A 27,736-nucleotide genomic window follows, 5' to 3' on the forward strand; every position below is an offset into this window, starting at 1 on the left:
GATGATGTCTACAAGACTGTTCTGAATTAAAAAACATTGCTTTCTGATGTATTGTTGATTACTGATAACAACTTTCTTTTTTTAATATAAATCAGATTCTTACTCTGAAACTCCAGCCTGGTTTTACTTCATTTAGCTGGCACTGTACAGTCAATATGGCTTTAGAAGAATGCCATCAAAAGAGTACTGTATGTTAATAGTGTTCAGTTGTTGTGAGCTCTTTTCACTCGAGTCCATTTTTAGAGATGTAAAAGCCAGTGTGATTATGAATGCACTGAAACCTTTGCATCAGGTCTGCTCTGCTTGTGTTATTAATCAAACACTCTGAGTGGGAAGAACTACAGCAGGTGTGGAGTTTGAGGCTCTGCATCAGCTCAGAGCTCAAAGCGTTAAAAGGAGCAAACAAACCATGAGCAACCATGAGCTCTGATGTGAACGACTGCAACTGTGTTAATGTTTAGATTTTTAAAACTTGATGTGCATTTTTTGTTTTTTTCGTTGCTTTTTTGTGTCTGTAAAACTCACATTGTTTAACAAGGCCTTAAAGGGGAATTCTACCAATATTTCTAAATTTCTGCATAATTCAGTGGTTGAGATGTAACCCAAGTCATTCAGAGTGGTTTAAACTGATATGGTTCATTATAGAGAAACTTTTCAGCTCTGATTTCTTTACAGTGGTGCTGATAGGAACAACACAAATATAGATATTTTATTTACTTTCCAAAACCACCAGTGAACCTACACGTCTTCTGAACATTTATATGTAATGTTGATGATGGTAAAATAGTCGAAAATGTGACAAAAATTTATTTAGGAACTATTTCGCCTCACACCACCCTGCAGGTACCTCTCCACAACAAACAGATTAAAAAAAACATTTTAGGCCAAATCCTTGTCTTACAGCTTTTAGGCATCAGGCAGCAAATTTGTTTTAATGTGAAAACTTTCTGACGTAGCTTTTAGAGGCATTCTTGTCTGGATAACCTGCTGTAAATGATATAAGATCCTCAGACTCACTGGGAGTTTCAAAGGAGGCCATGTTTCCATCCTTTTCATCCGGGTCCTCGTTTGATGACATGGTTCCTGTGGATGCTGTTCGTGCCATTTTACTGATGTCACCTGCAACATCATCAGGGGCAAAATCAGTCTTTAATCTGTCTTATATTGCTGAATTCAAGACAATATAGCATGCCAGAGTGCTGAACCCCAAACCCAGAGCCTACCTGTGCTGGTGGTGGGGGAGCCCAGCCCGCTCCCTCCGCACACACTGTCTGTGTCGCTCACTGTGGAGCCCCACGATTTGTGGGTCATGTGACTTCGTGCTACGGGAGTGAACAGTATCACTGATTATACACATCTTACCATACAGTTCTACAACATACGAGGCGATCAAATAATGTTGGAGTACCTCATTACTCAAACATTATTCTTCTTCATCATAACTTTTAAAAGTTGATAACTAGACTTGTCTAACACCAGTCCACCTCCATAACATCTCCTCAGATTGTTCAAATCTTTGCTTTAAAAGTAAACAGGAAAGAGGAACATATCTGCACTGTTTTTAGTTATGTGACAAAATTTTACTGGAAGTAAACTGAAATAATATTGAAGGTTTGCCTAGTCTTCTCTCCTGCTTTGTTCCTATTAAACTTTGATACGGAATCTGTACTTGATTATAAAGCAAAGCATCTGTTTTTTATATCAGTATCTTTGGCCAAGAAATTTTGCTTTTGTGGTCAACTCATCAGGTTCCATCCGTTAATTTCTGGTTGTCCCAGGTTACAACAGTGCTTCCATTAGAGCAACAGAAATACAGCTTAAATCAGAAAATGTACAGGTTCTGGAGAATACGGCATTTATTAATATCTTACCTTATACTTACAATATACTTACTCTATCATGTCCATTGGAAACTATGAGTATTATGTGCTAAGGTAACTGTACCTGTGAACCTGACTTTATGTGCCAATAAAATGTCAATTGTTAAAACAAAAAAGTTGAAGTTTTGTCCAAAAGCCGTCGATACTGAACAACAGGCACTATTAATCATATATTTTTTATCATTATCGCAATACGAGTTTCCACAATGAACACATCAATAAGGGCTGCAATGACAAAAATTACGTTACACTTTTTCAGGGACAGTTCGTTACACCTTCACCAGAACTTTTGCTATTTTCTGGGCAACGATCACATGAACACTTGTAGACTCTTTGAAAAGGTTTTTGCTTAATGACACAAGGCTCAAAAATTTGGAATCTCTATTTAGAAACCTAAAGGGCCCAAATCCTACATTTTTCTTGTACTATATTTTTCTCCCTGAGGTCCACTTGTGTGAGTTTATATGCCAAAAACAGTCATAATTCTTTTCTACATGACCATCTTTTTCTTTATCCATTACAATCAAACAGGCTGTGTTTATTACTGTACCTTTAAAACAGATGTATGTAAATAACTATAACTGCTGTGTGGTTGATTAGGCAGATTTATGTAAATGAGTGAGTTTTCATGACATCACAGAAACAATGAATTCAAAATATGCTGTTTTTGCAGATTCTTTTCCAAAAATGGACCATATGGACTGAGGACTGAACAGTACATTTAAACTTTAGCAGTGTTTATATATTACATCAAACTCTCTTATTTAAAAAATGTGATAGATATTCATTTTTGTTACAAGAACCAACATATTGTACCTCTTAAAATGCCAGCAGCATTTAAGGTACGTTTTCAAACACTTTCCATCAGTTGTGTTTTTAAATATTTAGTGAAGAGAATATGAAACTCAATGAATAATCCAGACAGTAAACGTGAAACAGACAAATGTAAAGACTACACACCCTTCTTGTGCTCCTCTCTCTGAGAGGAGGCTGCATCTTCTCCTGCTGTTGCCGGTGCTTCAGGGCTGCTGTGAGCATCTGTGTTGGAGCTGTCAGCGCGCAGTCTGGCTGCCTGCCTACAGTCAGAACCACACAAACATACATACTTACAGGGGAAGCAATTTTTACAAATTTCAGCACAGTGGTAGTGATAGGAACCAGGAGCCACAACGTCTCAACGAAAAGCATTAATTAATTGCTTAATAATTAATTAATCATTCCACTCATTATCAGCCATTGTGTTTTCTTTTTTATCCTATATAGTCTTTTACATTAAAAAGCCAAACTATGCTTTATTTACATTTTAGTGACCCTTTTATTTTAAATACAGGGTGTCAAACAGTGCCATACCATGCTTATGTAATTTTTACAAAAAAGGTGACGTGTTTTAGTTGGATTTTGGATAGAAATATAGCCATTCTCTTGACTGCCGAAATTCATCAGTTAACCTACATGTCTTCTGAGTTTTAAAATTACGTTTGCTTTGGGTAAGATTTTGCCTTACAACATCCTGCATGTACCCCTCCACTACGCATTGTAGGCCAAAAAGCTTGTCTCAAAACTATCGTAAAACAATGTTTGAGGCATCAGTCAGCGTGTGTTCACAACCACTTCATGCAATAACGTTCTGTGAGGGAGCATTTAGAGGCATTAAATTCTTCAAATGTCTGGCTCCTGTCCCCACCACTGTGAACAATTCTGACTCCACACCAAACCTCTCAATCAAATTGTTTAAATCTTAATGTGTAATAAATTATGTAGACATTTTGAAATATTGGTGGGATTCCCCTTTTACCAGAGAACATGAGCACACACAGTGGTAAGATCTAAATTTGACTCATTAATGATGAATGGGAAATAACTGAAAGCTTTCTTATCACTAAGGAAAAAAGCGTAGTTACTAAATACTTAAAAATATATACAAATACATAAAAGCAATACATTAAAATATATTAAAATACTTATCAGAATTTTTTATAGCACATTTTAGTTAATTGGCACATAACTTTGTTTAAAATTTTGAGCTAATTTAGATTCTTAATAGTTTCAGTTTATTAAAGAAGTCCTTGTTTTTGTTTACGACATGTTTGTAAAACGCACTGGCTGCTGATGGGACAGTAGGGCTCGAAGCTGTAATGGACTTCAGGCTCCTCGCTCATCTGCAGGTCTCTGACGTGGGTGGCGTACTGCTGGCCCGGATCGTACAGCTTACTGCTCTCACACAGTGTCTGGTAGTGCACAGGCAGGGCCACCGTCTGCACATGCATGGTCTGGTAATAGGAAATAGTAGCCTGGAAAAAAGAAAGCGGGACTTTTATTAAAATGCACATTAACCCTTTAAACCCTGAAGACCCATGAGGGCCCACGCTTTATTTTATCCCTCATAAATATATATTAAGTTATCGAATAATCTGTAATAGTCAGCCTGGAGTTCAAGCCTTAAACAATCAATAATCATAGACATGCTGGCTGATAAGCAGGATCCAGTCATGGTTTCAGCACCGGCTCAGTAAAGCCTAACACACAGAGCTGGTTTCCTTTAGCAATTCATCTGAACCCAGACTAGGATTAGATTTACAGCACAAAACACACAGACAGTCACTCACAGAGCGGAGCGTCTGGTCACTCTGCTTGATGACCTCCTGGATCTGTCTCAGCACTGTGACCTTCGTGTGCTCCAACTCCTGGTGCTGTGTGGTGGCGTCCGCAATGCATGTGCGGTATGTAGCCTCAGCCTCCTCAGCCTGAGAGAGAGAGAGAGAGAGAGAAGAAGAGAGAGAGAGAGAGAGAGAGAGAGAGAGAGAGAGAGAGAGGAGAGAAAGAGAAACAGGAGAGAGACAGAGAGAAAGAAAGAGAGAGAGAGAGAGAGAGAAACAGGAGAGAGACAGAGAGAGAGGAGAGAAAGAGAAACGAAGAGAGAGAGAGATGGAAAGAGAGAAGTAACAGAGAGACAGAAGGAGAAAGAGAGGAGAGAAAAAGAAACAGGAGAGGGAGAGGGAGAGAGATGGAGAGACAGACAGAGAGAGAGGAGAGAGAGACCGTCAGGAAGAGAGAGGGGAGAGAGCAAGTAGAGCGAGAAGAGAGAGGCAGAGAGAGAAGAGAGAGAGAGACAGAAGAGAGACAGGAGAGAAAGAGGGGAGAGAGCAAGTAGACAGAGAAGGAAAGCATTAGAGAACTGATGAATAAAGACAGATGGAGTCGGTCTTTTTAAAACACAGTGACATGAATGAGTTTTGGGTTTAGATTTTCTAGTTTGTAAGAATGTTATTTAGACTATTCAGACTCAGGACAGCTCTACAGACAGAGGTTAAAGAAAATATACGGCAAACCACAGCTGAAAGGCTGGGAATGCCAGTGAAAACCTCAGCACACAGTTTATAGACCTTTTTAGTTTACCTAGGTGTATCAGTCTGTTAAGTCAGTGCTTAAAAGAAAAACACAGAATTCACTGTTGCACTGTGGAAAAGGAATAAGTCTTTCCTTCTGTCTGTGTTAAAAAAAACAAAACCAAACATTAAAAATCACATCAGTTTTTTTTTATTTGTTCACACCTGCTTGGTGTGAACAGGCCTTAAATCAGACGTCCTCAATCTAAATAACAATTTCACAAAATAATGAAATTAACAGGTCACATCACACTGACCCTAGGACACCAAGACTGAAACAGCGAGTGCGTTTACCTGCACTCGATAATCCGAACATAATCAGATTTCTGCAGTTATCCGTTTATTCAAATGGTCATGTAAACACCATAGTCCGATCTAGAAATCTGATGAAGAAATTAGATAAAGTGAGCTGGATTTTAGCTCAGTAATCAGATTTCTCAGTGCATGTAAACTCTTATTCTGATTTCTTTTCGGATTTCACAGTCTGCGCATGTGCGGAACAGAAAGCTGTACTGGAAATAAGTGAGCCGCGCTGCTGCAAAATGGCAGCAAAACACTTTTGGAGCGACACTGAAACCAACTACATTTTTGACGAAATGAAGGATCTGAATATTCTTCAACTTCTAAGTGATGTTTGTTCATATTTTCAGGTAAAGTAGCTCAATGTTTAAAAAAAAAAGCTGCGGCATGAAGTTTTATGTTATGTTTGAGTCACGTCTTCTGTGAGTTTATTGGCTGGTTGCAAAGCAGAAATCCGATTACTGTCTGACTCATGTAGACCTAGAGTTTCCCCATTATCTGATTACTCAAGTGCATGTAAATGTGTTGATTGGATTACTGACAAAATCTGATTTTCTGTAGTTATCAGATTATTAAGTGCATGTAAACACACTCACTGAAATATGTACAATCCTCAGGTTATTATTCTCTACTACTACACTACTGTTCAAATGTTTGGAATCACCTTTCAAATAATTGTAATATTTTTTGTTATATTACATTCAAAAATAGCTGATACAGTATAGACTCAAATATTTTATACTGAACACCAAAATGTATTTTACGTGATTTTTGGGGGAACGACAGCAAGTTGTTAAATGACAAATTATATACTACAATTATCTATTTACAGTTATGATTTTCGGGTTATTTGCTTCAAGATTTCATCACGACCTTTAAAACACCTGGACATTCTGGATAGAAAAGTTATTCTAACTTTTGGTGCAGTTATCATTTTTCATCATTTTTAACTACAGCTCTATTCATCACTCCGGACACGTCTAAATTCCTTTTTTTTATAGCTTCCTAGCTTCCAATTGATTACACAAATTTATATTTACGTTTACTTAGATGATGTTATATATTTTTTTATATTTATTTATATTTTCCTGATCTGTGTGCAAGGAAATCCTGACAGGTTTTTGTGTCACACTGCTGCATCATGGGAGTTCAGTACAGACCTTATTGCGAGCCTCTTCTTCCAGTCGTTTTTTCTTGTCCAGTGCTTTGGTGGTGGAGCTGCTGCCCTCTTCCTCTGCTCTGCTGGCTGCCGTCTTGGCCTTCTCGTATTCCTCACAGCGAGCGGCGTACACCTGCTTAGCCCGCTTCAAGTTAGCCTCAGACTCCATCTGCACATGACATAAATGAAGAATTCGATGGGTAAGAGTATGAAAACGACTTTATACACCATCAAATTGGAATTTTTGGAACCAGTGGGACGTCAGCTGAGAATCAAAACTGCAGCACAGTTCTCACCAGTTTCCTCTTGGCTTTGAGCCACAGCTCCTTGATCTCTTTTCGTTTCTTTTCGTGTTCCTGCTTACGGTGCATCAAAGGCTGTGGAAGCAGAGTAAGAATTCCTTATAACAAGGAACGTCATGCGTAAAACCTCAACAAAGTCCAGTGTCAGAGTACTTGTAGAGCATAACAAGCAGCAAAGAAAATCTTTCAGTTTTTTTTTTCACTTAATCTTCAAGAGCAAAACAGAAAGTGGAAACAATGCAGAACCTGTGACACTGAATACAGGCAAGAACTCAAACTCCAGTGTAATGCATTCTGCAACATAATTTGCTGCTTTTATCCCACTGAGCCCTGGGCATACGATTCAGTTACTAATCTTAAGTCTTACTGTGGAGTAACTACTATGAATTATTCAATAACTACTATCAAAGTAATATGCAAGTTATGTGCTTATAAGAGCAAAGCATTAAAGGGATTACAGTTTAATCACAGCAGTCATAAAATCCATGTTTTGGTGGTCCTTCAGGTTGAGCTATGCAATTTTTCCTTCAGTAAACTTGATGGAATATATTTCGATAAAAATTCCACCTCTGCAAATCCATATTCAATCATTATAAAAGTGGTTTTATTGTGCTTATATGCATTTTTTTAATGCAGCAGTTGTGCACGATTATTTGACAGAAAGAAAGCAGCAGTTGCGCTGTCTATTTTATCTAAGCATAGTCTGTGTGGAGAGGTGTGAATAGTGTTCACAGCAGGGATCTCCCACCTCTCCCATTTCCTATCACTGCTCACTGGCAGCACAACACAGAGTCACAACATTTCACACTTACAGGACAAAATATCTGAGTCAATTTCCATCCCACTGATGTTCCCAGAGGATTATATGAATCTATTTTTCAACATAATGTGTGATATTAAGTTGAAGGTGACTAAGGTGATCATGAAATAGTGATAATGATGAAGATGAAGGAGTGGCGCACCTGTATGAAGGTCTGGTTGTGCAGGGTGGTTGCAGCCTGATGTACTCCAGCACTCTGCTCTAGATCCTGCTCCAGAGCCAGAGAGTAGATGGAGAAGAAAGGCATGTGTGGCTGCAGAGGAAGACAAAGGAGAAGAAACAAAATGGACAAAGAGTAAGAGAACGGGTCACATGGCAGCTACGATAAAGATTTATTATATCTATTAAAGATTCTAGCTTACCTGTGTGATGGTCTGTTTGCAAGCCTGGTACAGTCTTTGGAGGCCCTTGGAAAATTCCACCTCTGCAATACCATAAAATTAAATTAGTCAAAGCAAAGTGATAATATTCCCCATACTGGTATCAAACATGGTCTTTAGAAACAAAAACATCAGAAGTGTGAAATGTTTTTTTCAAGTTCATTTCTCTTGGTGCAGGTGTCAAATTTCAATAAAATAAAATAAAACATGTACTGCATATGTGAAATACACAATTCATAGTATCTCGATGACATCACACAGTAGTGCCGCTGTTATAATGGTAGGCAACTTCAAGTTAATTTAGCACCTCAGTGTGTAATGAGACAAATTTTCTTACTTTAAAACTAACTTTTAGAGTATATATTTGAGCGTATTGCCTTGATCTTATTTGATTTGTTGCTGTAGTGATAACAAACGAAAATTGAAATCTAAATGACTGAGATTTCCTGCTGCATTACTTCTGCTGCGTCCCAAACTGCACACAACACTATTTAAGGTGGAACAGAAAATTCGAATAAGAAGGTGGTGAATAAGATGCCAACTCCAGCTTAATTGTGTTTATTATTTATGAGCTTTGGAAGTTTTGGAAGATGTTTTTTATACTTTTTGTAAAAATCTCACACATTGGAATGTTCTGAACTTCAGAGGTGTGCAGTTTATACAGATCCAGTCCACCACTCAAGCTAATCTTCTACTCGTAGTGTTTTCTGGAGACTGAATCTAAAACGTCAGAATATCTTTTCATCTATTTGTGGTCATTTTGGTTTACTTTGCTTGATCTTCATCCACCTGCAAGGTTGAAGCGGCAGCAACGGTGATGAGAAAAGCTCCATCAGAGCACAGTCTTTACAGAGTTTCAGTTCTTAATGACGTAATAGATTACAATTAATACAAAATAAATATGGATATCTACTGAAAACAGGCACAATGTACAGTTACATTACAAATACTGCCGATGTGTACGGTTATGAAGTTATAAAACTGGGCTGTGTATATATTATGCATGTTTTATTTGCATTATATCACAGAAACACAACATGAAATCAGCTTCACAGGGTGTGCTGTCTTACCGAGTGAGATTCGTTTCTCCACATAGCCGATGAGGTCCTTCATGTACTTGGAGATGGTCTTGGCGTACATCAGAGCGGAGTCCACTCCACCTTCACTGCGCTGCAGAAGGATGTCCACCTCCTCCGCACTCATTACTGTACAAAAACACATGAAACGTTTGGATGCAATTTAAACTGTCACTTTAAATTGTACTGCGAGTGAAGGAACTCATGTCAGAGAAGAAGATAATTACCAAATTCAGAAGAGTCGCTCCGTGTTTGTGAGGTTTCCTGACCAGACATTTTGTAAAGATTCTCCATAGACTGTTAACACAGCAGGATACAACAACAACAAACATGCTGTTTAGGTCAGAAGGACGTACGTTTAATGTGTTTCATAAAACAGATCTGATTGGCTGAGACACAGCTGAAGCTGTATGTTTAGGCACCACTGGTCAAATTACATGTTTTGTTGATTTTCTAAGTGAAAATCCTCTACTGAGAACAGTTCTACACATTTCAAAGCACAATTAGTGCTTATTTACAGTAGTTAACATGTTGGACAAATATGAAACTGTGGCCAAAAGATACATACACGTTTTAAATCGTATGTTTTCTTATATGTTCAACTCAGCAAATAAACAGAAATAGTGCATAAAAATTTGCAGAACAATGCCTTATTTAAGTTGCTCTCTGTAGCGGATGTTTTAACTTATTTTCACTTGGAAAATCAACAAAACAGCATTTAATGAGGAGTGTTTTTTACAGACAACTGTACAAACACACTCGCGCGCACACACACACACACACACACACACACACATATGTATGTATATCTATCTATCTATCTGGATTTTTATTTTTATATATTTTTTACATAAATTGAAAGCACCACTTGTTATTTATAGTGTCAAAATCTTATGACAAATGGACCAATAGAAATGGTCCAAAATTAGAGAATAAAATCTTTCTACATTATTTTACATTTGTCAGTTAAGAATGTTTTTCCTTCTCTTATAAAGTTACATTTTTGGAGATGTGCCAGCAACAATATTAGATAGAGGCATACAGATAACCAGAGAGATAAACAGACATGCAGACAGACAGACAGACAGATTAACAGAAAGATTAACTGGGGTTAAACAGTAGTTTAATCCGAAGTAAACAGATTGTAGTTTTGTTCCAAGCAGTCTGGTCTGTAAAGCTTTTCAACGTTCATCCTGTTTGCTGAACTGTATTCTGTTAGTTTCTGGCTAATCCCAGTTTGTTTAGTTGTTATACTGCCAGAGCTGCCGACTGAAAAGCTCACTTATGGGCAACAACTGGTTGAGAATTTGATGCTGACCTGCTTTCACACTCTTTTCTAGAATCAGACTAAACACACTGCAGATCAAATATAATGGCATGTATATCTAATGTTTCAGTTTTCTGGTTTGGTATGTGCTAGAAACTTAGTAACGTTTAGCCGCAGTGTAATGTGAGTCATAACTCAGTAAACAGTGCTCAGTGGAATGACACAGTTATTGTAAAAAAAACACAAATGGGAGCACAGATTGTGGCATTGGAACTAACTGTTGCGGAAAATAAATATAATGATCTACTAAATATTATGTTTTATTATTGCATTTTGTTGCTGTGTTGCCTAACAACCCTTAACGGTTGTAAAATCACTGTAAAGCTAAATTACTGGTACGGGTAAATAAAGCTGGTTACTAAATTCATTTCTGACTCATATTTTGTTCATATTCAGGTTAATATCATTATGAACTGTGCTTGGCTGAATGTGTCTGCCACTGTAGTTGCTAACTGAGGCTATGATAGTGCACAGGAAGTGAAGAGGCTGCCCTCAGTAGTTCTGTCACACACGTACCCTGCTCTTCTCTGTGGGCATTACAGATAAGAGAGTGCTGCTGTCAACTTCCCCCATCAACAGCTCCGACACGCTGAAAAAGAAAGTGTAAAACAGACAGAAACAGCATAAGAGAGCCGGTCTGACTAACCTGTTCTGATTCACTGAGAACAGCATCCTGATGCCTTATGTCAGACACAACCTTTTTCAGGCCCCAAGAGAAAATGTTTCATGTTCTCATCAACAACGCATCAGTAATTAAATGTGTTACAGTGAGAGAAATAATATTTAGCTAACAAATATAATAATGTTTCAAGTTAAAGAGCTCATATCTCATATCTTTTCCCATGAAGTCCTTTTGGTTTTATGTACTAAAACCAGTCAGAATTCATTTTTACAAACTATTCTCCAAACTCTGTAGAATTCCCCTTAAGACTGATATGGACAGGATCTCTACCCTGTCTTGCACTTCATAGGAAAAACAGCCCAGACTAAAACATGCTTTGTAGCAATAAAAATACTCTTTATAATTATAACTATGTGAACGGGCAGAGCTAAACTGCTCTGCAATGAACAGGCAGATTTATGTAAATACACTGGTTTTTGTGACATCATTTCAAAACAGTCGGCGGCAGCGTAGTTTCCATATATTGACTGCATGGACTTAGGAGTGAACAAAATATTTTGAAGCTTTAACAATGTTTACAAATCAAACTCATTAAAAAAGTGAGGAAAATCTGTTTTTCCATGATATGAGCCCTTTCATATAAAATTTTACTGTGCAGCGTATTTCCAGTCTCTACTGTTACACCATGGTGTTCAACACTGCTGAGATATGCCTCAGACATCCCTGTTGAAAGTACAGACTGGCCACTTGGCTTGGAGATTATTTGCATTCTTTATCCCTTTTAGCAAACCTGCTTGGTCGGACAGGAAGCTAATCAGACAAATTTAATTTTGTTGCAATTCATAAACAGTAACCACCATGATAGCTAATGTGATGGTGATCACAGTGAACCCCCCGCTGAGGTGGTCTGCGTGGTGTCACTGATGCTCTTCCACTGGCTGAAATTCTTTAACATCTTCTTCTATGAAATAAGGTTTTACTAAGCTAGTGCTACACAGAGGCTGTCACTGCAGCAACAAAACAGTACCTAATGACATAACTCAGATCTGATGACATACTTATGCCTTAGAACTCCCTTAGAAAAAATCTGTTCCTGTGCCTTTAAGACTGATATGTAAATGAGCTCTGTTCTGATTGGCTACCCTGTATTGGGCCTCATGAAAAAAACAACCCAGACTGAAACACTTCTTAAAACAACTGTGTGAATGGGTGGGGCTAACCACTGTCTGATAAATAGGCGGATATATGTAAATGCACTGATTTCTGTGAGATCACAAAAACTTTGGTTTTGGTTCACAGCTTAGTTTCTGGGCGTAAATGGTACATTAAACCTTAATGATGTTTACATGCTGCAAACCCAATTCCAAAAAAGTTGGGACAGTGTGGGAAATACTAATAAAATCAATAAAAAAATAATAAAGCCAGAAAGCAGTGCTAAGCAAGTTCTGTTTGACCTGTACTGCATTGAAAATGGGACAAAAACACAACATTTGATGTTTTATTTTATGACCTTCATTGTTTTTTGTGAATATATGCTCATTCCTAATTTGATGCCTGAAACAGTTGGGACAGGAGCATGTTTGCTGCTGTCTTACATCACCATTCCTTTTAACACAACAGTCGTTTGGGTTCTAAGGACACAAACTGATCCTGTTTTGAAAGTGGAAATTTTGCCATTCTTCTGTGATACGGGTCTTCAGCTCTGCAGGGTCTTTGCTGTCATATTTTGAGCTTAATAAGATGCACGTTGTCAGTGGGAGACAGTTCTGGACTGTGTGCAGGCCAGTCTAAGCCCAGCCTCCTCTGATTACGCAGCCATGCTGTGGTAACACATGCAGAATGTGGGTTGGTGCTGTCATGTTGAAATAAGCATGTCTAAAAGGCAGCATATGTCACTCTAAAATGTGTTCAGCATTAATTGTGCTGTCACAGATGTGCGAGTTACCCACTAATGTCCCCCCATTACCATGACAGACGCTGGCTTTTGAACTTTACTTTCTAGACAGTCTTTTTCTTCTTCGGCCCGGAGAACAATGTCCATTATCTTCATAAACAGTATGAAAGGTGGACTTGTCAAATGACATTACACTGTTTGGGAGGTGGAGCCATTATTTTAAACATTACATCCTCTGAGCTTCTGTCCATTTCAGATGTCCATTTCGGATGAGCTCGAGTCTGCAGCTGCATTTCTGGACACTGTTGACATTTGACATCCACTGTGCACAGTACAGTCTTAATTTGCATTTTTGGATGCAGTGATGGACGCTGTTCATTGACAGCGGTTTGTTAAAATATTCCTGAGCCCATGTGGTGATGTCCATCACAGGAGTGTGCCATTTTTTATACAGTGCCATCTGAGGGGTCAGAGGTTACAGGCATCCATTTGTGGATTTTGGCCTTGTCCTTTATGCTCAGAGAAACCTCCTGATTCTCTGAATCTTCTGATGTTCTTATGCGCTGTAGAGGGTGAAAAATCTGCCTAAATCTGTGCTATCGCTCGCTGAGGAACGTTATTTTATGTGTTGGATTTTTGCCAATGGCGAGCCTCAACTCACCCTCGCTCCTTCCTGGACACTTTTCATATCCAACAGGATAGCATCTCCTGTTTAAGATGTTTTTAACATTTCACAATGTTTCCAGTGTTAAACTACCCCATTCCTACTTTTTTAGAACATGTTTCAGGCATCTGTTTCAGAATGAGCATATATTTACAAAAAATAAAGTCGATAAGGTAAAACATTACTTTTTTCTAAATCTGTCTTCTAGGGCTGTACGATAAATCATATTTCAGCAAAAGATTTCATGATTAGAGCGGCGATGATGGGACAGATCAAATTACCTCACACGCAGCACCAGAGACGTCATTACATTGTCGGTAAGAGTGAACTCTGCTCTCCCACACGGGGGATGACTAACTGAACCATTAGGCCAAACAGACAATTACAAAATATACACATGCACAGCTCAGAAATGCCTCCGTCCTGAACTACTAGCCTGGAAAAACGCAACAAATGTTAGGATTCGTCTCACATCCAGTGTTGTGTTTTAAGTGTGCAAGGCAGTAATTTCTACTCTCAACAAACCAATTTGATAACTAAGCAATTCTTGGGTTAAATAAAAATAAATATATATTTATTTGTTTTTGTTTGACACAAAAATCTGTTAAAGCAATGCTGATTACGTTTCAGCCTTTCCGTGCACAAAATAACGTGCCAGCAGTTCTGACGTAAGAAGCTGTTAGTAGTTCAATTCTTTTTATTTTGCACAACAGTGAATGGTGCATCTATGCTTTTTTATTTTTCTATTTGCTTAAAGGAAAGGTTAATAGTTTCCGTTTACACATCCAAAAAATATGTATGTAAAAATATGTATTTCTGTCACATCCAGTCAGAAGCACACTATGAATAATAATGCATAGTTTCTCATATCATCATTATGATATTTAACAGCTTTATTGTGCATCACATTTTTTGTCAATATCGTGCAGCCCTACCGTCTAGCCCTGATAATATTTAAAAACAATAAAAAAGCAACAGTAATAATTCTATAGTAAAAATTCTGCCTTTCTAAAGGCCAACAGAACGTGTCACTATAGTATAACAGTAATGCAGAACAGTGAGCTGTTTACAGCGGGAGCACTTCAGACAGTTACATGTATGATGATAATGATCGACGCAAAAGCAAAATGTCTGATTTTCTTGGTTGTGAGCCAATTACCAAACGAAAGCCACAAATCAACTTCCTGTTATGGCACTGGAGCTACAAACCGTACTATCAGAGTATCAGCACAGTTAATCACCCTCCTTCCTTCAACCTGACTGAAGCTATTGTAAACTGCAGATATGCAATGTCCTCATTACATTAGCCATTTCCATCTTTATGTTTCCATTGCTATAAGATTTAAGATGTTTTCCTTAAAATATGACTCGTGCTTTACTGCTCTTACGAGAGAGAGAGGAACAGTATGTCACTGTATATCTGTATATGTCACTTTTTCACAATGCAAACCAAGGAAAGCTCTTCTGTTTTTCACAAAACAAGTGTATAACAGGCAGCCTGTCACACTTCATGACAGGAAGGATCACTTACTTGCTGCTGAAAGCGACTGCAATGGTCTCGATGGCTTTCTCAAAGTCCTTCTTGTCAGATTCATTGCAGACTTCATAGTGGAACCCTTAGATCAAACATAGCAGTGTGTCAGGATAAGATTATCATCGCTGTCTGAACAAAATCGCTTATCTCCCAAAAAAGTAACTTTAAAGGAGATGACAAAGAAACAGTTCATCTAACGAGACTTTATTCTAAGTCATTCTGGGACATTTCTGTTGTTCCATTCATCATGTAATTCTGAAACAATGTAAAAGGCAGATGGTGATTTCAAATAATGTAACAAAAAATGGAGCGTTTGTTCCAACAGAAACGTTATATAGATTATATTTACACAAGCATTAAAAAAGTTTGGAATTGCTGTTTTCAATAAAATTTAAAACAACCGTTATAGATAAATGTGTGAATGGTTCTATTATGATGCTACTACTGTACAACTTCACAGATTTCAAGTGATTAGTAAGAAGCTGTGAAATACAGAAGAAATGAAGAACAGGGCTATAGATGATTCCATAATGACTGGAAAACTGTAAACATTGAGAATGAAGTTCTAATTAACATCCAGAATGACTCATTTTTGAAATGTGATGTTCTAAAGGCAGACGGTACATCACAAAATGACTAAAAATAAGTATTTAGAGAGTATCATTGATCATTTAGTAAGCTTTTTTGTTCCCAAAAACAGTACTTAAAGAGTAAAAGGTGTCTGTCACTTTCAAATGATCTGTATATATATATATATATATATATATATATATATATATATATATATATATATATATATATATATATATATTGATCAATGGACCAACAGAAACAGTCCAAAATGACATCAAACACTGTAACATTAACTAAGGATGCATCTCAAATGGCTCCATACTCCCTGGAGTACATAGCATTTCAAATAGTGGCTCCTGCTCCCAAACAGTGCAAAACATGTTTAATAAACGGTCATTTGGGGTTCAGTCTTGTGCACACAATGCCAATTCCATTAGCCACTTAGGGCACGATATAGGGAGTAGGGAGCAATTTGAGTTTGGAATGTTTCTTCATTCAAGTTACCAGGTTTTGTTCAGACAAATACATATATGAACATACATATACATGTATGTAAATAATTATTTTTTTTTGTTTTCACAGACATACAGATTTAACACCTGGATGTTTCTACTGTTTTTCTGCAATGCTTTGTTAAATATCTGTCCTATTTATGCCTGTATAGAATTCTCACTGCCTTATCATCGCTGTTAATATAGATATTATGCAAAAGTGTCAGTATCTGCCAAAACTTCACTCACACATTTCAAAAACCTTTCACATCATACTTCAGAAAGCTAGACAAGATAAACAAGAGTGCTGTCTGACCTTTGACCTGGGAGATAAGCTTGCCAGCTGCAGTGAGGGTCTCCACCGTGTTGAGAAGGGGGTACATGCTGATGACCTGCCGCAGGATTCGCAGGACCTCCCCCAGACACTCGTGGGCCAGTGGCCGCCGGTTCTCCTGTTTGTCTGGAAGAAAACACCCACGCGGCGCACTGAGACAGCACTCCACTTCACTTTGAACATAGCAGTCAAGGTGCACAGACAGGGCCACAGCTACGGTCAGACTAGCTCAGAGTTCACCAATGCAAACACTTTCTGACTGAGGCTTTAGTTCCCTGCTGGTACGTTAAATGATCAGCAAAAGACACTGAAAATAATCCTATCACGTCTGTAGATGTGAAGATCCTCATGGACCTACAGGCACCCTTAAAATAAGACTACCAACAAAGGTTCATTGGAGCGATGCTTGAGAAGAACCACGTTCAATTCCCTAAAGAACCTTAAAGCTACACTATGTAAAATTTGGGGATTTGGAGCCATCTCTGGTGGAAATGTGTAATTGCATGCAACATGTGGAAGAACATTTTGTAATGTGGGTTGTGCTTCGGACCCCTTGCCCAAGTGGATGATTCTGATGTTTACAAGTATGTTCAACGGTTTTCAAAGAGAACTCAGTTAAAACTTGGTGAAGTGAGTGAATTATCTACTGTTGTCATCATATTTTCATCAGTACAATGTTGATTTTGCATTTGAGCGAGAACTTCTTTTTGAGCCTGTGCATATGGCGTTAATATGTAAAGACATATGACGTGGTCCGAAAAACTCCTGCGAAGTCTGACCCAACAGCTCTGACTTTTAAATGATTATTTCAGGCTTTACAGGGCGACTCGCAGTGGCGCACACGCGCCATAGTTTAGCGTGTTTTTTCAGTCTGATTCAGTAATGATGCCTCATCTTACATAGTGTGAAAAGGGCCACACAATGAAGTAGTGGGTGTACTGAGTCTAACTTAGCAAGACCAGCATAGCTACAACTTTCTTTAGTAAGAAAAATGGTTCTATAAAGAACCATGAACACTCAAAGAACCCATGATTAAAGTGTTCTTTGCATCGTGAAAGCGTTCTTCAGATTGATGGGGAATGTGCCGTAGATGGTTCTATATAGAACCTTTTTGAAAAGACTTCTATATAGCACCCAAAAGGGTTCTTCTATTGTTACGATGTCAGGCTTGTTACAATAGAAGGTTTTCGTCAGTGGTGAAAACAATATTTTGTCATATTTTTTATTATATTATGCATCAACATTTTACAAGGGCATGGGTATCACAGTGTCTTCATGTTGGAGGACATGACGCCCATGCGGAGCTAGGCCTGCCACCATCATGAAAATTTGGCAATTAACTGCCACAGAAATAATAGTGATTCAAAAATTTCACAAACTTTTTTTGTTAACATTATGCCATTAGTACAAGTCTGAAGTTGTCAAATTGGCCAACTTCTTCCTAGCGGATGAGATTTAGTAGCTCTATAACAACGACAGACACAATTCCAGCTCCACTAAACAAACACTTCTCGCCACCCCCCTCTAAAGGTGTTAAAGCACTGGTCAGAACTTAGAAGTTTTTGTTATAAGACCTTCGATGTCTCAGTAAATGCCCCTCTGCTGAATGTGATGAATGTGCAGTGGCAAGACTGACCAACGGAATAAAGCCCTTCCTTCTCAGAGTCTGTGTCAGAGAGAGAGAGTGAACTGACAATCAGACGACAGTGCAGGGACCCACGCCCTGAGAGCTGATTTACAGGAGCCGAATCTGCTTTCAACTCTGCTGCAACACCTCTGAAAACCACTTCCTCCTTTCTGTACCGGAGACCTACACACGAAGCAGCAGAGCACACTTCCCCCCTCAATCTGTCAAAACAACGCAGCTACAGAGCTCAGGGCTGTGACCGAGACGAGGCTGAGGGGAATGAAAGACAGCAGCACAGCATTCAGAAAGAGATTTCTCACAGCCATGCACAATCACAACCACCTGATTCAGAAATCCCTCTCACAGCCTCGACGAGCCCGGCCCACACGCGGCACGCCAGAGCGGTACTTCTGAAAAACAATGTAAAATCATTCATTTGCCTGTGTTAAGGTCACATAATGAACCGTTAGACATCTAAAGTGTATAAAGCCTGCTATTTCAAAATAACCAAGTTACTACATAATTAGTTACATATTTGTGTAACGAATTCCTTATTATTTACAATATTTACATCTGATTGGATCTGTCCATGATGCATCAATGGGTTCTGCATTTCCGACAACATCAATAAAGGACTAAACCTGGTAAAAAAGGATTTTTTTTTTCACAAGACTACACACAATAACTTTATCAAATTCATATTATAATAAAATATCTCCTCTTCTACATACAAATACAAACATGGTAGTGCTTTAAAGTTAAAAATGCACACTTTGGTAGAACTGATCATTTGCAAAATAAGGACTAACACACCACTTGATCAATCACAACAGTCTCTAAGCCCTACATCCTCCGACAAAGAGAAAACTCCACAGAACAAATGTGGAGTCAGAATAATGGCAGCAGTAAAAGAGGAACACATAATTCCAACACAAGCTATCCTGGGCTGGTGTTTTTCTTTTATTCCTGAAGCTGGAAGTTTTGGATTCAACTCTGTGGAAGAGCAAACTCAGAGGTCAGAGTAAAACTATAGTAAAAACTAATAACAGTGTGGCTATTAATTAAATCTTAATCATTCTAAATAACTGTTCATTTTGCTGGAAGCCAAGGTAGGATAAACTTTATCTGGATTATTAATTTACAATCCCTGATACACTGTTAGAAATAAAGGTTCTCTGTAGGTACATTTTTCATTCATCAAGGTACAAACAATGTAAATGTTCCCTTAAAAGGTACAACAGTGGTTTTAAGGTCTGATTGTGAACCTTAAATAAGTTTTTCCGGGTGAAAAGTTCATATTTGTATCTTTTCATAACTGAATGTTTTAAAACAGAACAATAAAATAAAAGCCTGGAGACGAGACGGGGGGTGTGGAGTCAGTACGACTTAGAAAATACATTTTCAGTGGATTGTGGTACAATTATGTTCCCTGACTAAAGGTACTGAGATGATTAAGGGTACCACCCCAGTGACAAGAGGGGTACCACCCCAGTGACAAGAGGGGTACCGCCCCAGTGACAAGAGGGGTACTGCCCCAGTGACAAGAGGGGTACTGCCCCAGTGACAGTTTTGAAATGATATTTTCAGTAAGCTGTACTGACTCCACACACCCCGTCTCGTCTCCAGGCTTTTTATTTTATTGTTCTGTTTTAAAACATTCAATCACACATTTTCTTTTGACATGCAGTATCAGGAAGGTCCCTGAGCTAGCTGAGAGATTTCCTCTAGGTGGGGGTGGTTGGATGGGGAGGTGAAATTACTATCATATTATTAGTTTAATACCCCTTTTCCCCACCTGCTGGTGCACAGTGATGTCATCAAAAAGTTGACAATGTTTAAGAGGCGGGCAAAAGACTTTTTATTTTTGATGGAAAAACAAAAATGTTTTCTTTAAAATGTTATTTAATGATACATGCTGAATATGACCACACATACCAATTAACATGGAATGGTCTACTTTGATTTGTTTTAATACTGTATTACATCATGCTTTCGTTATCAAGGGTGATAACTGGATCTTTTAGTAGTTAAATAACTCGGATTCAGAGAAATACTTAACAAGTTTGTGCTGAAATTTAAAGCCAAAATGCATTTATTAGAAAATTCTCTGCATGTTTTCATTGTGTGATATGAAGCCCCAGGTGAGGTGTGACGCGGGCTGAGAGTGAGTCTGCCGTGCTGTGTGTGTTGTGCTGTGAGAGGAAGGGGGATGTTCGCTGAGAGTAGTTTCCTGTTTGAGTGCGGTGCGCCACAGAAACTGAAGCACAGAGAAACAAGCGGAAGCTTGATGTGGCTCTGGCCACGCCCCCTTTTCCTCCTGCACCAATCGTGTGACAGGTGGCCTAACTACAAGTCTGGACAAACACCTTCTGTTTTACGTGCTGTTTGGCCATACGTACTGAAGACAAAGCGCAGTTTTAGAGCAGCAGTGAGGAATCGCAGAAATCCGGCCACAAGACCCATCAATCACTTCAACTGTACAGACCCAAAGCATCACGTACGCACAGTGCTGCTGCCTCAGCAGGTGTGCGGCTGATGTCTGAAAACCTCTATCGCTGCACAACTGAAAAGGCAGAGAACTCACAGACACAGAGAGACACATTTAGTGTTATATTAGGGTACAAATGTGTACACCTAGTGAATATTTAAAGCTAGATTCACCCAAATCCCTACATAAAAGATTTACGCAACATCTAAATTACTGTTCTCTTTGGCTCTTTCAGGAAAAACCCCTGTAATGAACATTAAACTTTGCCACATTGAGCACATTAAATTTCTCTTTGACTTTTTTGTACTGTAGCTTATGGAGGTGTAACAACACAGAATATTAATTATGGACTATGATATCAGAAACATTTGGTATCAGCGGATATTTTCTTTAAAAAAAATAATCAGATATCAGCATTGGCCCACGATTCCCCTGTCAAATTAATTGGAGCTCTATATGGTACAGTGAAAAGTAATTTTTTTTTCTATTTTTTCTGCCATTTTTTACCTACTTCTCGTTACCGCAGTGTGTCCACAAATCTGTTTCTCACTAACAATATTTATCTTTTTCTGCTTTTTAATTAAAAAAAGTAGTTTGTATTACTCTTAACTGTTGAATCTCTTTCATTTTTAACGAAAACAACAAAATATTTCAGGATATTACCATTTAAGTACACTGATGCAATGTAAATTTGAGGACCTGCCCACAAGTATATACAAGATATTTTGTAAAACACTCACTTGGTGGAGAATTTTAAAACCTCCATCCTCAGTGTGGACGAGCAAAATGCAGCTTTTTGACAATGTTAACTTGCATCTGTAGCTGTTTTTATTCATTAAATATGCAGAACACTGACTGAAATATGACTGAGGACTGGGATGTTTCTGTGTGCCCCGCAATTTACGTTTGGCTTTATTTCTTTACTAAACTGCAGTGCAGAGGTTTGCGAATGTCTTGCACTCTGCTCTTGTGAATGGGGCCTCATTTCAACTGCAAACATTAAAAATACCTCAATGATTATAAACATATGTGTCTTGATGATCATTACCCAAAGTCAGGTTTGGAATAAATCCAATCCCTCGCGAGTTCACTTTTTTAAGCTTTTATTTTCCAGCACAAATCAGACTTCGATTCTGAGTGGAACAGTGTTTTGTTCCACTCAGAATCGAAGTCTGATACTAAATACACTCCGCCATCATATTGTTTGAAAATCCCTGATTTCTATATTCCGCGCAGTGCACACGCTCACAATGTTCTTCCTGAGGTGGGCATCAAATTTCACGGGGTATTATCGTCACCCTGCTGGGCTGGTGTGCTCATGTCCTTTTGTGTTCTCATATGGACGCAGAGATTTTGGAAGGCGCTGCTACTGGGCAAAGACTTTTTTGAAAACTTATTTTTCTCAACACACTCTATTTAAGGTCAATTAGTGACTGAATAAAAAAGAGCTAGAAGCTAAAACATGCTCTTGTCTGCATGTAGCTGCACACAGACACTGTAAGGAAGATCAAAGAAAACTACTCATAGGTGTGAAATGAGATAAAACAGCAGAGCATGTACAACAGCAAAGAAGAAACAAGCTCGGCAGAAAGCTACTTCATCTGGAGAGAGGACAAATGTCTGAAGCCTAATCAGATCTCTATTAGAGGCGGGGGAAATATAGCAAAATGTTGTATCCTGACACTTCAGGACGCTTTTTATATTACATGATGTGTCACGGTATTTATTTTCCTGACATCTGATAAGTTAGAACAGGTGAGGTAAGCCTACAATTTGAAAACACTCAAAAACCATGGATTCAATTATTTGTATGCAACACTTCACACACTGTGCTGCACTAAACCCAACTGAACAGGCCTAATTAGCTCTCTGTGAAGTCACACATACAGTTGTGATGTGTGTTTTAGGTACTGATGATATCCATGATACGCTCAGAAAAGCATACTGTGACATACCGTAATGTAATTTATCACAATAATGATAAATATTGGTATATTGCCCAGCTGTAATCTCTACTCATGAATAATCTCTGAGTGCTATACGCCTCTAGAACACAAACACTGCAGCTTATTAATAACTCCTTCCTTTACATGATGATTGTAGCGTTGTTTAAAGGAAGTGATTATTATCAATGGACCGTTTAGACCCACATGCTTTCCCTCCCTTCATTTACATACAGGTCTAAAACTGTATGTGAGAACCACAAGAACACTCGTGCTACAAATCCATTAATTAAGTTTAACAGCAGGGGGTGTAAATATGTGACCTCACTATTCAACTGCTACTCTTTGAGAAATTATTCAATTTATCAAGAAGTCTCAGACTTCGCCACAGTTGGATTTAATTATTTTGATACAATTCTGAATTATTTACTAAATACACTAAGTAGGATATAAATATAGGGACAGTTTATACAGCAGTGCAGTGGTCACCAAAGCTCTTCCTGGAGATTTACTTTCCTGCTCATTTTAGTTGCAACCTGTGTCTAACATGCTGCCCCCTCCTTACCCAACACATGCATTTAACCCAGCCAATCAAGCACTTCTGAAGAAGTTAATTAGCTGGAGCAGGGGTGACAGACTCTGGCTAGAACTAGACTCTGCAGATCTCCAGGACTAGGGTTGGTGACCACTGCTGTATTGGGAAACAGAGACAATAAAATCTTTTTAATTTTTATGTTTCACAATAGACCAAGATTATTTTCTGAAAGTAGTTAGAGACGCATCTAGACGTGCCGATATTCAATACACATCTAGACATGTGCCGACGTTCAATAATCAGGTGTACTGTCATATCTAGCACACACAGTGCTGTTCTCGTGCTTACTTTGAAAGACCGTCACTGCATTTTAGGCAATTAAGTTGCAGTTCAAGGCAATTTTTAGATTCGCAGAGCAGCTCTGCTTTCACAAGCTCTCTCACGAGCACTGTCACACTGTGACCTCAGGCTTTATTTGATGTTTGGCCAAAGAGCTGTGCTAGTTAGAGTACCAAAGGTCCACCACTTGATCTGAAGAAATAAAAAATCTAGAGAAAACCAAAGACATGATGCCCATTAAAGGGGAAATTTCTGATTAATTAACTTATTACGATGTAAAAAAGTCATTCAGAGTGGTTTGGTGTGAAATGCTTTGTTCAAGTTCAGTTCACCAAGTCAGAACTGTCCACAGTGGTGGTGATTGGAACCAGACCCCTCAAGAGTTAAATGCCTTTAAAAGCTGCCTCACAGAGAGCAATTACATGAAACGGTTATAAACACTCTGCTTGATGTCTGAGACACTGAGACACTGTTTCATTAAAGTCTGAGATTTGCTTTTTGCCTATAACATGTATTTTGTAATACAGTCATGGTGGAGAGGTACATGTAGGGTGTTGTAAGGCAAAATAGTTTAGAATGAAAACTTGTTTTTAAGATTTAATATTATTTTACCATTATCATCATTATATGTAGAAACTATAGGCTATACTTGTGTTGTAGACATTGTGACTCCTGGTTCCCATCACCACCACTGTAAACAATTCTGTATATGATAGCATTTCACATCTAACCACTCTAAATGACCTGTGGACTCAAACTGACACACAGAAATTTGGAAAATCTTGTAGAGTTTCTCTTTAAGACAGCATTCCAGAAATGAAGACCCCTGTGCTGTTATGCGAGAGCCATCAGGGGAGGGAAATTCCCAGAAATGTATAAAAACAAATTATTACCATATGATTGTTATTGTTATGTACATGTATTATCTTACACATGTAGTGCTTTTTGGCTTCAACAATATCGTAATATAAGAGATAATATAAGAGAAGGTTAGATAATCATGTTCAATTTTTAGATGCACCATAATATTCTGCTGCATTTTTACAGCCCAGCTCAAGTACACTCAAAAATAAAGACTCCTAAATGGTCCCTGGCTTGAATATGCAGTTCTACGAAAAACCTATACATGATATGAGGAGGTTCCTTAAACTTTAAAAAGGTTCTTCACACTCACATATCTTACTTACTTTTCTTGAAGGAACCATCCATTGAGAGGTTCTTCAGGGAACCAATAGGGGCTTTTCTACAGCATCGCTCCAAAGAGCCCTTTTTGAAACGTATATTAATAAAGTCAACGAGATAGAAATCGTAACGCATGTTCCTCTCATGCTGTGACATACTTCTGAGTGAAACATGGTATCAGGGAAGCTCTCTGAGCTAGCTGAGCATTTTCTCTCTATGATACGGGGTGGCATGATATTATTGGTTAACCCTTAAAAAGCCAGGGCCCACCGGCAGGCCCAGAGTTTTACCACACACTTCTAAAACCTAAGAATAACTCAGCTAGTTTGCACTGAGGTCCCTGTAGTTCCTGAATAATAAACCGTAGTATGTAATAAACCTGAGACTTTAAGGATTTAATATTATTGTCCCCACCCACAGGTGCATGGTAACGTAATCTAAAATCTGACGACGTTTTAGAGGTGGGAAAAAGACTTTACACTTCAACAAAAGATTACTGAAAAGCAAGACTGTGTCTTTTAAATGGTATCATATAACGAACCACACTTAATATGACTAAAGATAAGACCAATACAAGGAATTGTCATTTCGATTTTTTCTTTACTTTAATATTTCATTACACTGTGCCTTTTTTCATCTTCAATGTTATTTTTCCCCGCCTGCAGTTGCACAGTGACATAATAGTGAATCAGAAGATGTTTTAGAGTAGAGCTGGGACAATAAGCACATTTTAATAAGCGATAAATTAGACAAAATTGTTGAAAAATATCAATATTTTTATTAAACAGTAACACTCAATATATCTAAGATAATGTTCCCTTTTATCTCAGAGTAGACGTCAAAGCCTTAAAGCCTTAAAGCCTTAACACACTGAGTCTGAAAAAAACAACCCAAAACATCAAAACAGGATTGTCAGTGTGAGTCATTCACTGCTGTGCGTGTAAATTTGAATAAAACCAGGAGTGGAGTTTCAGATCACGGATCAGAGTGATGAATGCTCACTCTTACTAAATGGAAAGAAATAACTTATCGATTACTTTACTTAGCGATTATCGATGGCTGTTATTAGTGATTATAGTTAAATTAAAAAATGATCCCAAGCCTGTTTTAGAGGAAGGCAAAAGTGAATTCACTTGAATTCACAAGTGAATTTACTTTATAGATTACAGGAAAGCAGGTCTTTTAAATGATATATGATAAACTGTGCTTAATACGATGAGGGACACTTTGAGTTCAGTTCACTTTAAAACTGTATCATAAAGGTTTTTTAGTTCAAAAGTGTGCTGAACAGAAAGGCTCGGAGACACGTTCACCCTGACTGAGCAGTTTCTCCTCAAACCGAAACCCATCTGTCTCTTACCTTCCAGCACCACGTCTTTCAGTTTCTCCACAGCCTCGGCGAAGCGGGCCACCACACGCAGCAGCGAGGGGATGTCCTCCACCTCGATGATGGCGGGCATCTCCACGGCCTCTGCCTGCGGGCTCTGGGCGATGGCTGCTCGGCCCTGGCCTTTGCTGAACACCCACGACTGGAGAGGAAAGCCTGCGGCGCTGGCATGGCGGCTCAGGGCTGTGGGTCTCTTCAGGGTGCCCACAGGGGAGGGGCAGCCCACCAGTTTGGTGTGCTGGGCAGAGGGAGTGCCCGGGCAGCTCGGGGCATCTGCGACAGAGGAGCAAAGACTGGCAGGATTGGCAGAAGAAGAGGTGCTGGAATCTACAGTATCTTTCCGAGGCTGCTCCTGGAGAATGGACAGCTGAGAAGAAAGGAAAATAACAGAGTCACAAACACAGTTCTAAGTTGGGGAGAAAATACTGTAAACTACATTACAAGAATGGTACGAGAATGCGGCTTTAAGGAGCTGGGGTTCTGTGAAATGGCATAAATCTAGCCTGAAATAGCACTCGCACTGTGTGATGTCACATGTGTCATAAAAGTGGACTTGTATGATTGAACAAGTAAATATATAAGGTAAAAACAGCAAATAAACTAAGAAATTGTTTTACAAAACACAAATGAATGTATTCTGAGAGGAGTAGACATGTTAATTCCAGCACATATCTTACATTTTCTTGTACTGCATTTTTCCCTCTGAGGTCCACTGATGTCCTTTGTGTGAGTTTATGTACCAAAAACAGTCGTAGCTGATTTTTACATTACCATTATCTGAACTCCCGTTACCCCTTAGAATTAAACAGAATTAAACTGTTTTTATTACCGTGCCTTTAAGACAGATATGTAAATGAGCTCTGTTCTGATTGCCTGGCATCATTCAAAAAGCAGTCTAGCCTGAAACACTCCTTGTAACTTCAGCGTAAATGGACGGGGCTAAACTGCTGTAGGCTGAATAGGAGGATAAATGTACATGTGCTGATTTTTGTCACATCACAAAAACAACGGGTTCAAAATAAGCTGTTTTTGCAGGTAATTTCCATATATGGACTGTGTGGACTGGGGAGTGAAAGGTACTTTCTGAAACATTGTGTTTTCATACTACATCAAACTTTTTTTATTTAAAAAAAAGTGAGCAAAATATGTTTTCCATGATATTCTTCACTCTGCATTTTAAAAACCACTTATGACGATTGCGTGTTTACATATCTCCCATCTTTCTTTATCCAGTAGAATTAAACAAGCTGTTTTTATTCCCTTAAGACTGATATATGGAAATAAGCTCTGCTCTGATTGGCTGCCTTGTAGTTTGTATCATTCAAAAGCAATCCAGGCTGAAACACTTCTTATAAGCTGTTTTTTCACAAAAAGTCACAAAAACAATGAATTCAAAACATGCCGTTTTTGCAACTTAGTCTCCAAATACGGACTGCATGGACACAGAAGTGAGGAAGATTTAGTTTTCCATGATAAGAGCTGTTTAAAGCTCT

The 27,736-nt window shown here is 38.5% G+C and overlaps 1 protein-coding gene across 2 annotated transcripts in view; it reads right to left on the reverse strand.

Annotated features, from left to right (window-relative positions):
- Nucleotides 1-27,736, reverse strand: part of arhgap45b (Rho GTPase activating protein 45b) — a 40,543-nt gene that overhangs the window by 9,058 nt on the left and 3,749 nt on the right. For both annotated transcript variants that reach the window (XM_036587216.1, XM_036587217.1), the window contains exons 2-16: nucleotides 26,217-26,610; nucleotides 16,725-16,868; nucleotides 15,342-15,426; nucleotides 11,147-11,219; nucleotides 9,531-9,600; nucleotides 9,298-9,432; nucleotides 8,210-8,271; nucleotides 7,990-8,100; nucleotides 7,022-7,102; nucleotides 6,727-6,894; nucleotides 4,487-4,624; nucleotides 3,981-4,171; nucleotides 2,841-2,956; nucleotides 1,224-1,322; nucleotides 1,018-1,119 (exon numbers count right to left, since the gene is read on the reverse strand). In XM_036587216.1, the coding sequence (XP_036443109.1) occupies nucleotides 1,018-1,119; nucleotides 1,224-1,322; nucleotides 2,841-2,956; nucleotides 3,981-4,171; nucleotides 4,487-4,624; nucleotides 6,727-6,894; nucleotides 7,022-7,102; nucleotides 7,990-8,100; nucleotides 8,210-8,271; nucleotides 9,298-9,432; nucleotides 9,531-9,600; nucleotides 11,147-11,219; nucleotides 15,342-15,426; nucleotides 16,725-16,868; nucleotides 26,217-26,610 (1,969 nt within the window). The remainder of the gene's footprint in view (nucleotides 1-1,017; nucleotides 1,120-1,223; nucleotides 1,323-2,840; nucleotides 2,957-3,980; nucleotides 4,172-4,486; nucleotides 4,625-6,726; nucleotides 6,895-7,021; nucleotides 7,103-7,989; nucleotides 8,101-8,209; nucleotides 8,272-9,297; nucleotides 9,433-9,530; nucleotides 9,601-11,146; nucleotides 11,220-15,341; nucleotides 15,427-16,724; nucleotides 16,869-26,216; nucleotides 26,611-27,736) is intronic.

The sequence above is a fragment of the Colossoma macropomum genome, unplaced genomic scaffold (genome assembly GCF_904425465.1).
Source record: "Colossoma macropomum unplaced genomic scaffold, Colossoma_macropomum, whole genome shotgun sequence".
Taxonomy (NCBI): domain Eukaryota; kingdom Metazoa; phylum Chordata; class Actinopteri; order Characiformes; family Serrasalmidae; genus Colossoma; species Colossoma macropomum.